Source organism: Coffea eugenioides, chromosome 10 (assembly GCF_003713205.1).
Source record: "Coffea eugenioides isolate CCC68of chromosome 10, Ceug_1.0, whole genome shotgun sequence".
In the NCBI taxonomy this organism is placed as follows: domain Eukaryota; kingdom Viridiplantae; phylum Streptophyta; class Magnoliopsida; order Gentianales; family Rubiaceae; genus Coffea; species Coffea eugenioides.
The window spans coordinates 5725303-5738581 of NC_040044.1; the positions used below are offsets into that span (position 1 = coordinate 5725303).

Below are 13279 nucleotides of genomic sequence, written 5' to 3' on the forward strand. Positions count from 1 at the left end.
CCTGGGCAAACTCCTGTTCCGACAGCAATCAGCACTTACTATTGTTCTTGTTTGGAAATGCGGACAGATTCACCTTGATTGGTTGCAAAGTATCTAATTGTTTGCTTTTTGTCAGAGACTCTGTTTTTGGGTTTTTGAAAGTTTGAAAAAGTTTGCAGAGTTGGAAGGTTTTTGGCTCCCACTATTGGGGGGAAAAGCTCTCCTAGGGAGATAAAGAGCTCTCATAGGAGAGAGAGAGAGTAAGGTTGGTGTTTCTTGCCTCTATTGTACTAGGGGTTAAAACAAAAGTAGAGGTTGTTCCATTATTTGTACTCCAACTGATTACAGGTTCTCATTTTGAATAATTAGTAATTTTGATATTCTCATTTATTTTTGTATTTAAATTACAAATTTTTTAATAGCAAAAAAGCTAGCATAATCTACTAATCAAAGAGTAGCATTTGCTGATTTTAATTAAATGAGAACAAAAAGTTTTTGAACATCATGCTATTACAAAACTTCTATTAAAGTAGTAGACATTGACTAGACAACCACGAAATGCCCAGTTCGACTCTTAATTCCTTCCTTTTCTTTCTCTCCCCTTTGAACCAAAAACGAAATATCATGCTATTTGAGCACAACTTGCTCTTTTGATCTCCATTTTGGGAGTCTATCTTTCGAAGCTTTGAGCCTTTAATGAACAAGGAAAAGAGGATCCAATAATGTAAAGAGCAATATATTGCATACCAGCCAGCAACAGTCAAATGCAGACTAAGAAATGGCCAAATAATATATGTCCAAAGCATGCATACTATCCGGATATCAATTTCACTGCAGGAAACTTAGGGGAAGTAAGAAAACGCCGCTCTACTGAAGTTTGTACAGTTGCTGAGGTAGAGAACATTATCCCCGTTTACTTAGTCTATTAAGCCAAAAATCAATGGATAGTTTTACGCATCAGTGAGACCGTAGTCATTGGTACAATTCAGGCTTCAACACCCCAACATAGGGCAAGTTCCTGTACAGCTCTGCAAAGTCCAGTCCATAACCGACCACGAAATAATCTGGGCACTGTCAAAATGAAATTGTAGAATGGTCAACAAAGGCAGAAGCCATTTTGCAAGGTACAGAACAAAAGAATGGAAGCATCAAACTGTGACAGTGTGAAAATGTATAAACAAATAACAGTTCGTAGACAAGATTACTAGCTTCAAATTCAGCATAAAATTGTGACTCATGCTATTTGATCCTTCACAGTCATATGTGCTCTTCAGGAGCTAATTGCCAAGTGATTCTGAGAGTTAGTTTTCTTATCAAATGGACGAGCCTTTTCATAAGAGAAAATAAAAACCAAGTGATCTAAAGTGTGCCCATGATAGTAGATGATGCCTAGTACTAGTATGAACTTGAACCCACCCACTACCCTATACTAAAGCTTTTTAAACTATTAAGCAGAAGTATGCTTCTAATTTTGCCAAAAGATCATCAAGATTGGAGTAACAAAGCGATGGAAATTTTTACAGGTTCCAATTCCTTCAAAAACACTAGTTCTTTCTACATAATGATTGGGTGGCATGACTTGTCCATTCCATTTTTTGCTTCTAAGTCAATGAAATGCCTGTTGTAGTTTGACTCATTCAATCATGGAAGCCTCTCAAGTCTCAAGCATGTGTAGCATGGCTACTATTTAAATCAGGAGACATACAAAACAGATAATAACTTCATAGGGGTAAGCAGCAAACATTAATATAAGATCAACAACAGCCTATTGAATCTGCAGGTAGCCATGAACTGGAAAATAATTTATGCCCCCTTTTTTCCTTTGTTCTGGGAAAAGAGGGGGGAGGGCCTGAGGAACCAGTACTCAGACGTACATACTTGGAGAGAGAGAGAGAGAGAGAGAGAGAGAACCTCAAAGCCACAGTAAAACTTTCCGCTTCCCACAAGTTCAAAATTGACTTTGCGCCTTTCTGGTTTGTTAAGAAGAGTACACACGGATACGGACAATGATCCTTTTGATTTCAAGTATTCAATGAGAAACGACAAAGTGCTTCCTGTATCTACAATGTCTTCCACCTAAAACCATGGCAAGAAACCAAATATACGTTTAAGAAGTCAGTGACATCCAACATAACAAAGAAAAGTATGAGCCATCCAAGTAAATCCGTAGGATGCCTAAAAAATATCAGCATACTAGGCACAAATGTGCATAGCTGTTGCAGCACTAAATTAAAGGTACTTTGGTCCAAATGCTTGTCAAACTTAATGGTAACCCACTTTGCCTTGAATTTTGTTCACAAGACACCTTTAATTGTTAGCTTTTAAAGTTTTAGCAAACTGATACCTTAAAAAACTCTATAAGAAGGACTCATGAACACTTTAGGGATCATACTTGCGCTATTGACTACCAACATCATTGAATACTCAAAGTTATCTAATTCATCTAACCTGTTCTTGTACTCTAATTTCATCAGTCAGAGTTGTAGATTATCAAGCAATGAGATTTCAGGTCGCTAAGGCCATTGCTGCCCTGAATTCTCCCCAAGTACTAACTCGTATAAACAAACTACAAGGAATCCAATGAAATCATGTGTAACATGGTAACGATTGCAGGTCTATTGATGGGCAACTTCATCAGTACCAGATCAATACCAAGAACCTTTTATCAGTAATAAATAAAAACAAGAGCCTTTATCAGTCTGCAAATAGCTTCAACATATTAGAATATTATTAGCAAACATAAGCTTTCTCTCCACGTGTAATCCTGTATCTTAAAAGCTTTCGCTCGACATCCCATTAATCACAAACCCCAGAAAAAGCATCCATCATAAACAGCCAAAAGGAGTAGTAAATCCCCAATCATAGCACGCTACAACCTGTTTAGTGCTAGCATTAAAAACGAGCAAACTAAAATAAACAAAAATTAAAAGCAAAAATAAGCGTTAATCCAATCCACTCACCACAATTACGTGCTTATCTCGGGCATCAATCTTTAAATCGCATGTAATTTTCGGTTTACCACAGGAGACAGTCCCAGAACCATAGGATTCAATCCGGACAAAGTCAATGCTGATTGGCAGTTGAATCTTCCGAACAAGATCGGCTAAGAAAAGAAACGCGCCGGTGGCAACTCCAACTATAATGGGAGCAGAGGAAGATGACGAACTGTCAGAGTTGGTACTAAAATCTTGCGTTATTTGAGAAGCAAGTTCAGAAACTCTTTGAGAAATTTCTTGGTCAGTCCACAAGATTTTCTCAATGTGAGAATTCAAGTCCATTGCTGATATTATGAGGTTTGAGTTTGGAGAAGACGAGGATTTTGTTCGTGGGGTTTAAGGGCATGAGATGGTTTAGTTTCGTGCCGCCAAGAAGCAGGAGTCACAGATATGTCAAAGATATCGAAGCTTCTGAGGTTTCCGGTTCAAAATTGGAAATGGATCAAGTAATTTGCTTGTTGGGCTACAGACCTTAAGTACACTTGCAAATTGCAGCCACCCCCCAAAATTTATCATTATTCTGAAAACCTCCTCCAAAGTTTCACATCACGGTATATGAGTACATAAGTTACTGCATCACTGTATACAAATATAGAGATAAAAAAAAAAAGGTACGAGAAAGGTGTACTAATTGACAATGGAAATTATATATATTTTTTGTGATATACTAAACACAAAGAAAAAAAAGTGTTGACAATTGCCACAAATCTCATAAGCATTTCTAAAAGCAAATGCAAATTGTGTTATTTGCTCCTAAAACATTTAAAAACCTTCATATTCATTTGATTCTCAAAATTATGTAAATGTTTTTATATTACAAGTAGTAACTTTTCATTAGATTTAAGAATTTCATTAAGCCAATTACAGATATAATAAAAAAAATTTCCTTACACTAGTGAAGTTATGAAGTTGTATGATTTCTGTTCAATACCAAATACAAACTCATAAAGGAGATAATCGGTCTTTCCTTTACCAAACCTTTTTCTCTTTTTTGTATCCTTGAATGATTTGTTTGAGCTTTATCATTGATAAAAATATACAAGCACATCATCATATTAATTCCTCAACATTAGTTTTTAGGTAGAAGAAAAATGATCAAGCAACCTCGTAGCATGTTGCGAAAATTATTATTAAAACAAGCAATTGTATGAGATTTTATAAAAGTTTAATAAAATTCACCATTTTCCTTTTCCCAAGACGTGATTTGAAAAACTAACATTAAATCACACATAACTAATTATTAAACCAAATTAAATGAATTATTCTGCTCCTTTTTCGTTTAATGACAACTTAAATACTAGATTTTTTGAGCTGAGTTTAAACACTAGATTCAAGTTATTCTCAAAATTTTGTCAAGGTATAACGGGAAATCGAAACATAAAAAAAAAGAGGCCTACGAGAGCAAATATGTGAAAAAACTCTGGCCCAAAGCAAAGAAATGGACCAAGTGGTTATCATCTACAAATATTTTACAAAATCCATAGACAGTAGAACTGAAGGCCACCTCCAGAAGCCAAAATCCCGTACCAGGCTACTGCAAAGATATGAGTGGAACTGGAAAAGTACTCTTAAGCCTCTCCCTGGCTTCTCCTTCAACAACCCGCTTCTCTTTCTCTCTTCTTTCTTCAACCAAACGATTTTCTCTTTATAAGCCCCTTTTCCCCCTTCTACAATCATCAGCTAACAGGGTTTTTGTGGGGTTTAGACCCCTTTGCTCCGCCACCACCATTACAGCGCCTAAATCAGAAGATTCTCTGCAACCCATTAAGCATTCGGTTCTGTTAGAAAGGTTAAGAGTCAGACACCTCAAAGATTCTGCAAAACTAGCCAGCCCAGAAGTTCAATCCAAGAAATTAAAGGCAGAGTCTTTGGGGGCTAAAACTGGAAGTGGTGTAAATGAAGGGATATCAAAGAGGAATAAGAGGAAGAACGAGGCATTGGCTTCTAATTTTGAGGAGTTGGGATTGAGTGAAGAGGTTATGGGGGCCTTGGAAGAGTTGAGTATTTCAGTTCCCACTGAGATTCAGTGTATTGGGATACCTGCCGTTCTTGCAGGGAAAAGTGTGGTTTTGGGTTCTCATACTGGCTCTGGGAAGACTCTTGCTTATATGTTGCCTCTTGTTCAGGTTGGAAGTTTTGATTTTTATCGTATTGGTAATTAGAATTCATGTTGTTCCATTCTTTGATTTTGATTACTTGATGAAATGACTTCATAGCCTGCTTACTAGTTTATGCATTGATAAATTGCGACTCTTATATGGTGTATTTTTCTGTTTTTTGTTTATGGAAAATTTCACTATACGGTACTTGTCTTCCAGTACGAAATCTTAGAAGGAACAGAAAGAAAAGAAGGGGACGAAAGCATGCCGAACACGTAGTTCAAGCCAAAGAAACAACATTCAGGACTTTACAGATGAAATTTAACTTAGGAATCTCATAGAATGTCGCAGCTATAAGCATTCTATAAGCAGATAATGAAGAAGAAGAAAAAAAATCAACACTTGATGACATAATTATAAAAGGAGGAATGAAGAAAAAATGTCTTTAATTTGATGGTCCAAGCTTTTTCAGTTCTGGATACCTAATCATTTTCTACCAACATGTGTAAATGCAGAAGATTTGATACTTGTACGGTAATATAATTAATCGAGTAACTTTCTTCCTAATTTAAGTAAAATCAAAAGTTACTATGGCTTTTTTTTCTCGCTAATGCGCTTCGGCTTGATGTGGAAACTGAGGAGCTCTCCTAATCCTTAACACATTGAAACTTAGTTCTTTACTTTTAACACATCGAAAAAATCATTGTATATTATTAACTTGTGTGTTAGGAATTTCAGAAAAGACTGAACTGAATATATGTTACTTGGGAATTATTGCCATTTGTAACTTGCAAGCGGATGTTTTGGTGAAGGGTGCTTGTTTGGGGGGAGGGGTGATTTTATACTGGACTGTGGAAAAAACTGCATAATTAGAAGGGTACAAAGAACTGGCCAGATATCTGTGTTCCTCCATCCATCCCCCTTAATTTCTTCAATCTCTTTTGGATTAGCTGTGAATGGTTCAATTCACCTCAGGTTAAGAGTCAAAGAATGCATTTTCATGTTAGAAAGGTACTTTCTTTTATTTCTTTGTTTGTTTTTGGCTAAGGAGAGATATTGGGCTGAATTACATTTCTAAGGCTTAATATCATGCTCTTAGATGCTTCCAGCTCCTTGTTGGAATATCAGGAAATTTTGGTACCAAAATCTGAGTGCTGATGTGCTTGCACTCCTTAGTACGCAGAATGGGCCATTGTTCCTTTTGGATTCTGTAATGGTATTTTGCATCACAAAAATAAGAAACTTATGAATTTTTTTTTGTTTTTCTCCCAGTTGTTGAGACGAGATGAGGCATTAAATGGTATTCTTATGAGGCCCAGGCGTCCCCGTGCCGTGGTGCTTTGCCCCACTAGGGAGCTTTGCGAGCAGGTTTGTATGACTTATATGCAGTTTAATTATTTGGCTAACCTTGATGAGAGAACATGTTTCTAGTTGATTAAAGCAAGATGGGTGATGCAGGTATATCGGGTTGCGAAGTCCATTAGTCACCATGCCAGGTTCAGGTCTACCATGGTAAGTGGGGGTGGACGTTTAAGACCCCAAGAAGATTCCTTGAACACCCCAATGGACTTGGTAGTGGGAACCCCTGGCAGGGTTCTTCAGCATATTGAGGAGGGTAACATGGTTTATGGTGATATCAGATACCTGGTAATTTTTTTCTGTGATAAATCTTTTAATGATTTCATAAGTACTTGTTATCTAATCATAAGTAGTTGTTAACAAGCTAGTTCTTGTTAGGTGTTGGATGAAGCAGATACTATGTTTGATCGAGGCTTTGGTCCTGATATACGCAAGTTTCTTGGGCCACTTAAGAATCGTGCATCAAAACATGATGGTCTAGGATTTCAAACTGTTTTGGTCTCTGCAACAATGACAAAGGTACAGTTCAAACTGTCTTTACTGAATTAAGTGTCACCGAAAGGGGGGGAAAAGGCATCTTGGAAAATTTAATTGATAGATGGATGATATTGGTACACATTAACAACATATCTTATATCCTGAGGAGTGCTGGGTTAAAGATGCTTGCTGTAGATACTTATCAGCGGTAATTTTTTAGATGAGGTGATAGATATTTTAGTAACTTCTTGTTTCCTAGAAATTGGCTGTTCATTGAACATGGAGAGTCATGTTACCCTTGTTTCTTTTTTTTCCCCAGAGAAAAATGTTTCTGTTAAAAAAATGATTGTGTCTTGAGCAGAAAGTGCCTTGGTCAAACAGTTCTCCATGATGATTTTGTCAGTTCGATCACATTTCTTACCAAGTTTTTTTTTTTTTTTTGGAAATAATATGGGTATGGTTCTGCAGGCAGTGCAAAAACTGGTTGATGAGGAGTTTCAGGGGATCGTACATCTGCATACTTCAACACTGCATAAGAAGATTGCTTCTGCTCGTCATGATTTCATCAAACTCTCTGGTTCAGAAAATAAGCTGGAGGCACTGCTACAGGTATACTTTCTTCATGTTTTATTGTAACTTGACCGTTGTGTGATAATTGACCTGAGTAGAACTTCATGAATATGAATGCAAAACCTTACAGTAGTGGCACTGACTGATCATATGTTGTTCTCATCAGCTACCCCTTACAGATTGAATTGCAATAAGGTTGAGTTAGTTATGTGTTCTATTGGTGTTGATTTTTCTTAAATTTTTCTTTGCTGTTTTTGACGGAGAGCACAAACCCCGAACTATTGCCGTAAGGAAATTGACTTAAGATTGGAACTCCTGTTGGTCAATTATGGCTAGGAGAAACAAGAGAAGAGAATGCACAAGGATGTTTCATTTTGAGATGAATGGGACTAACAAAGGTACTGTAGTATTAGGGACAGGATACCTTTCAGAAGTAGGAACAATGCTGATGGGTATCTTTGCATATATTGAAGTCAACATGTTCAGAATATTAAACAAAGCACTTCTTTTATTGCATTTAAAAATGCAATGACTTTTATTCCAAGGGTAGGTGAAATGCAATGGAAAGATGTTCCTGTCGTTTGGTAATATGCCTAAGTAACGGATAAAGAATGACATTCTTTGTCATGGATAAAAATGACATAAAGTAATCATGTTTACAAAGGTATATCTGATAAAGAAATATCTCTTGTTGCAGGTATGAGGTGTGTTTTTCTTATAAAAGTAATAATTTCTGCACTGAAGCATATGTTAAATGTTGCCATACCACTTTCCTCTCGAAGCTCCCAAATCAGCTTGAGTCTGATAAAATGTTGCTTAATACAGGTTCTTGAGCCAAGTTTATCTAAGGGAAATCGAGTGATGGTATTCTGCAATACTTTGAACTCTAGCCGTGCTGTGGATCACTTTCTGCATGAAAATGGAATCTCTACTGTCAATTACCATGGAGAGGTGCCAGCAGAGGAAAGGTGAGATGGAAGAAGGTTCTATCATCTGTCAATTTCTGCACTGTTTTCAACAGTAGGAAGAAGATAAAGAACTACAAACTGTTAGCATCTGTTCAAGCAATTACAGTTGGAGTCAGAATTAATTTGAAACCCTTGCTTTCACTCGAAACATATCTGATTTTCTTCCTGAAAGAAATAGTGGTAAAAATGGAGAATTTTTGTTCCTATGCACTGAAAGGGTGGTTCAGCATGTTGAGATCATTGACAGATCTTAAATGTTCTGTTATGTCGATAACTAACTCTCTAGGTTATAATGAGTTATCAAACAAATTTCTGAGAAGAAGCTTTTTTAAGTAGTGGTACAAAATTGAGATTTCTTTGATGAATATAGATTTCTATAAATCTGTATTTCATTTTGGGAAGTTATGGCGGTCATGTTTCTGATTAGCCTCTGTGAAGATTTTTATATCTAAGAATCTCGTAAAATATGGCCTGTAGTAGCTCTTCATACTCCTTTCTTTACTGGTATTTTCTCTATATAGGGTTGAAAACCTGGAAAAGTTCAAGAGCGAAGATGGTGATTGCCCCACATTGGTCTGCACTGACTTGGCTGCTAGGGGACTGGACTTGGATGTTGATCATGTTATCATGTTTGATTTTCCACTGACCTCTGTAAGAATTTGCTGTGTGTTTGTCATTTGCACTTGCCCTTGTGCATTTCCTTCCCTCCACCTGAAAGTGGTGCTTCCTTTCCGTTAAAATTTCAGATTGATTACCTCCATCGCACTGGAAGAACTGCTCGTATGGGTGCAAAAGGTATGTAGGCTTCAGTATTTTTTCCATTGTCAAAAGTTGAATTGAGATCCCGGATGGCATCAATTATGAATACTGTTTATTGTTCAATGTACATGGCATGGGGACTCAACTAACTAGAAGTTTTGAGCAAAAATCAGAATTATCCTATGTCTACTTATGCAGTTATGCATACACCAAATGTAATTTTTCTGTATAAGCACTAAAACCTCTTCACTGGTCTCACTCTAACAGGGAAAGTAACAAGTTTGGTTGCAAAGAAAGACCAGATTTTGGCCACTCGTATTGAAGAGGCCATATTAAAAAATGAGAGCTTGGAGTCTCTTTCTGTAGGTAGTGTTCAAAGAGACATTGCCAGGGCACGCATAAATGAGCAGAAGGGAAAGAGTGTAAAGTTGTTAAAAGCTTCAAAACATAAGAAGACTGCTACAGTTGCTTCAGCTAAATCATCCGGTGCTGATAGCAAAGCAAAACCCAAAAAAGGGTTGTCCAAAAATGGTGCTGGGGGCAAGGTAGATCTTACAAAAAGGACATCCAGAACAAGTCCTGGTAGCAAATCTGTGACGGCAACTGCTAAAGTTTGTAAAAATTTTTCTGGGGCAAACAGCTTAAAAGCCAAGGTTAGCCATAAAGAATTTCAGGGCCGCAAACCTGATGTATCAAGTTCTAGATCAAAACTAAATGTAGTGGGATTCAGGGGCAGAAGTTCCTCTTCAAGTCAGCCTGAAGGTTTGAAGCTCAGTTGATTTATAATCAGTATATAAGAGTTCATTGAGCCATTCCTCAATTGTAGTTTATATGCATAGTGAGTTTCGATTCCTTCTTCGTGATCTCTAGGTCCTTGTGTTTTTTGAAAGATTGCGACAGAAGGCTTGAGATGCGCGAGTGGAGATTTCACTACCCACCAACAGCTATTAGTTCTGTTGGGATGACCATTTGATCTTAATTGAGATGATAGAGGCCATATTTTCAGGACAGGGTCGAAAGCTAATGCGCTAACAAATTACTTGAATTAGAGTAAAGCTTGCTAAACAGATTTTTGCAGGCTGCCTGATCTGTTTAGCTTATGAATGATTATGCATTGGCTAGTGATATTTGAACGCGATGTTGTTCCATCGAGAAAATTAAATGACATATTATTCAATTCCAATGAAGTTCATCAAACAATTATAAACGCTATCAGCATTCCATTTCCTCCTATTGCTTTTGGAAATTTGCCTTAGATTTCATCATTTCAATGGAAGAGCAGGAGGAGCCTTGGCAGGTGAAACCAAATTTCCTGCTGTGTCATATATAATGACTCCAGAGAAATCTGGGAGTTGGCACTTTCCTCCCATCATCACATTCTTCCTCCAGAGTGATGCTTCACCACTATAAGTGCTTCCATCAACATCTCCAAAGTGGTATGCTTGAATCCTTTCAGGGTTGAGTTGTATAACAGGGTCTGGATCACCAAAACCATAACACCCTCTCCATTTGCGCCATTTCCGCAATTTCCTGGAGTGAGAAGCGCACATGAATAATGCAAAAGCACACAAAAATAGAGACCCAATGGCAAGGCCCACCGGGGAGGTGCTGCTACTCAGATGATTGTGTAAGGGTGTATGTCTAGCCATGAGAAATCTGATGGTGCTACTGCTGCAAATATAAATATGTTTATATAGTTTTAGGCAAGCCAGTTGAGGGTCAAGTTTTGAGGATTTGTTGGACAATTTGGTTTAAATTTCTGACTTTCGCAGTTGACTAATGGCACTAGTACAACAGAATCTCGTGGTTTTGGTGTGTCAAGCGTAAGGTTAAGGCAAAGCAAGTTACATGGCAATTGTATTAGTTAGAGCAGTCGACTCACCTAAACTTACCTAGTTATCTATAGCACAGCAAGAAATGACAGGAAAAAAGAAAAATTAATGAGTTAGTGGTTAAAATGTTATGGTTATATGATTAACTTTTGAACTTATAATCACGTTGTTATTTCATTCATACATTCAATTTTACAATCAGATGATACAAATAAATTAAATGATAAACCTACTTGATATAATGGAATCACCACAAACATTCAAACTTTTGAAATTATAATATGTTAGAAACCCTAATTATCAACATGTAAAACTAAAAAAAAAAAAAAAAGATACACGTAAATATTTGCACTTTCTAGAGTTTCTACTTTCTACCTCGCTTGATTAATTGAATAGACAAAAGACTAATGTATGACACATGTAAATCTCTGGCAACAATAACTAGGACGTGAATAGGGCAGAAAAGGAAGCTGGTTTTTTTGCAGTTGGGCTTACTTTACCTAAAGGCCCATAGGAGTCCAACACTACATGGACGTACGTACAGGCCATTTGACGAGCCCTTGCCAGATTGATCATCAGTAGCCTCACAGGGGTTTCCCAGATTTCGGGCACTCCTCACCGATTTCTTCTTTGTATATCCCGGAAAATGCATCAGCGTTCATCAATCCGTCTCTGCAAATTGATTTTCAGACACCCTTTTCGGCCATCTTCAAAACCCATGTCTACATTCTCCAAGAATCCCTTCACGTCTCCGGCAAACCAATGCTCTTTACACTCATTTTCGCTCTTAAACCCTAAGATAAACCCCTTTTTTCTTCAGTCATTGAGCTCAAGCTCATCGACCCAGCTCAAGAAATTCCAAAGTCTAAGACTTTACAGTGCTGAAACCGACAAAGAAGTTGATACAATTAATATCAAGTTTGCAGAGGCCAGGGAGGAGATAGAATCTGCTATGGAATCTAAAGAAACTGTGTATTTTGATGACGAAGCTGAGTGTGCACGTGCTGCTGTTAAGGAAGTCTTAGACTTGTATGAAGGGCTGCTGAGAAAGTTGCCTGAGAATGAGAAGGCAGCAATTCAGAGGTCCATGGGGCTCAAGATTGAGCAGTTGAAAGCTGAACTTGAACAATTGAATGAGTAGTGAGGTAGATTTAATTGGAAATTTGTGCTGATTGTTGTTTGAATCATTAATTCAATTTTGTATTCTGTTATGGATGAAATGAAATTAATTCTAGTCTGTTATGGCTGAAAAGAAATAATTAGACGAATTTTTCCAGCAATGGCAATTTAATCGAGCAGAGTGATCAATAAATTGGTGTTGCTGTTTTAATGCTTGTTGTGATATTGAGGATTTATGGTTATCTTGGATATGTTGTGAACGCTCTAAATGGAACTGCATGCTGTGAGACATACAAGCTTAGTTATCCCTTTTCTTACCTGTTGTGGTAACTTGTGTTGTTTGTTCCATTAAAATGGGGATTTAAAATTGAAATTTGTGGTTGCGCTCAACCTCCAAGCTGGAAAAATGCTTTCCTGGTGAAATGTTACTCATTCATGTCCTTCCGAGGAGAAAAACTTATATTTTACATTTTTTATGCTTAATACAAATATGTGCCATGGGCCTTGCGACAATGGCTTTCGTGTGGAGAATGGAACATTATTTTCTGTCTTTATTATTAATGATAAAGCTGGCGAGAAGAGATTGTTCATGCTTTCCTTCTGCCGAGTTTGAGCCTTGGAAGGCATCTTTTATCTGTGTCTCCAAGATGTCTGGTTCTAAATATTTATTGACTTCCTAGTTTTAGTTTTAACTCAAAAGAGTAAATTAGTCTACAACACAGCTCCTATTGCAACGTTGAACATAGGAAGAAAAGCAATAGAGCCCTATAAGAATGTGAAACGAAAAAATGTCTAACGAGTACATAACTCTGAATTTATTCGGCTATTGAGCTTACATCATCTAGAGATCGTAATGTAGATTTAGCTGGATGTTTACTGCTACTTTTTATGTACTGTATTTAGAATTCCGTGTATTAGTAGCTATTCGGCGCTGAAATCCGTGAAGTTGATGTATTTCATTTTCTGACAATCTGGAATTACCGGACTACGTCTGCCTTCCTGGATCATCCCATGCAACAGATTCTGGACTAAGTCAATTTATAGTGCCAGATTCCACATATAATTATGGCCATAACATCTTCAAGGAGTGTCAACCATGCTCAATGACTTAATTTTTTCTC

At 37.2% G+C, this 13279-nt stretch overlaps 3 protein-coding genes across 3 annotated transcripts; 2 read left to right on the forward strand and 1 right to left on the reverse strand.

Moving 5' to 3' along the window:
* Positions 1–691: 691 nt before the first annotated feature.
* Positions 692–3404, reverse strand: LOC113749350 (hypoxanthine-guanine phosphoribosyltransferase). The gene is made up of 3 exons (XM_027293049.1): positions 2940–3404; positions 1891–2055; positions 692–1050 (listed from the first exon to the last, which is right to left on the reverse strand). Exons 1-3 carry the CDS (start codon positions 3255–3257, stop codon positions 952–954), a joined length of 582 nt encoding a protein of 193 aa, XP_027148850.1. The 5' UTR covers positions 3258–3404; the 3' UTR covers positions 692–951.
* A 1065-nt stretch (positions 3405–4469) lies between these two features.
* On the forward strand, positions 4470–10390 carry LOC113750151 (DEAD-box ATP-dependent RNA helicase 39). The gene is made up of 10 exons (XM_027294096.1): positions 4470–5101; positions 6347–6442; positions 6533–6721; positions 6812–6952; positions 7379–7519; positions 8306–8448; positions 8970–9099; positions 9195–9243; positions 9475–9969; positions 10078–10390. The coding sequence occupies exons 1-10, from the start codon at positions 4520–4522 to the stop codon at positions 10092–10094; spliced, it is 1983 nt and encodes a 660-aa protein (XP_027149897.1). The 5' UTR covers positions 4470–4519; the 3' UTR covers positions 10095–10390.
* Positions 10391–11586: 1196 nt separating this feature from the next.
* On the forward strand, positions 11587–12276 carry LOC113749566. Its single transcript, XM_027293348.1, has one exon. It carries the CDS (start codon positions 11686–11688, stop codon positions 12178–12180), a length of 495 nt encoding a protein of 164 aa, XP_027149149.1. The 5' UTR covers positions 11587–11685; the 3' UTR covers positions 12181–12276.
* The last annotated feature ends 1003 nt before the right edge of the window (positions 12277–13279 follow it).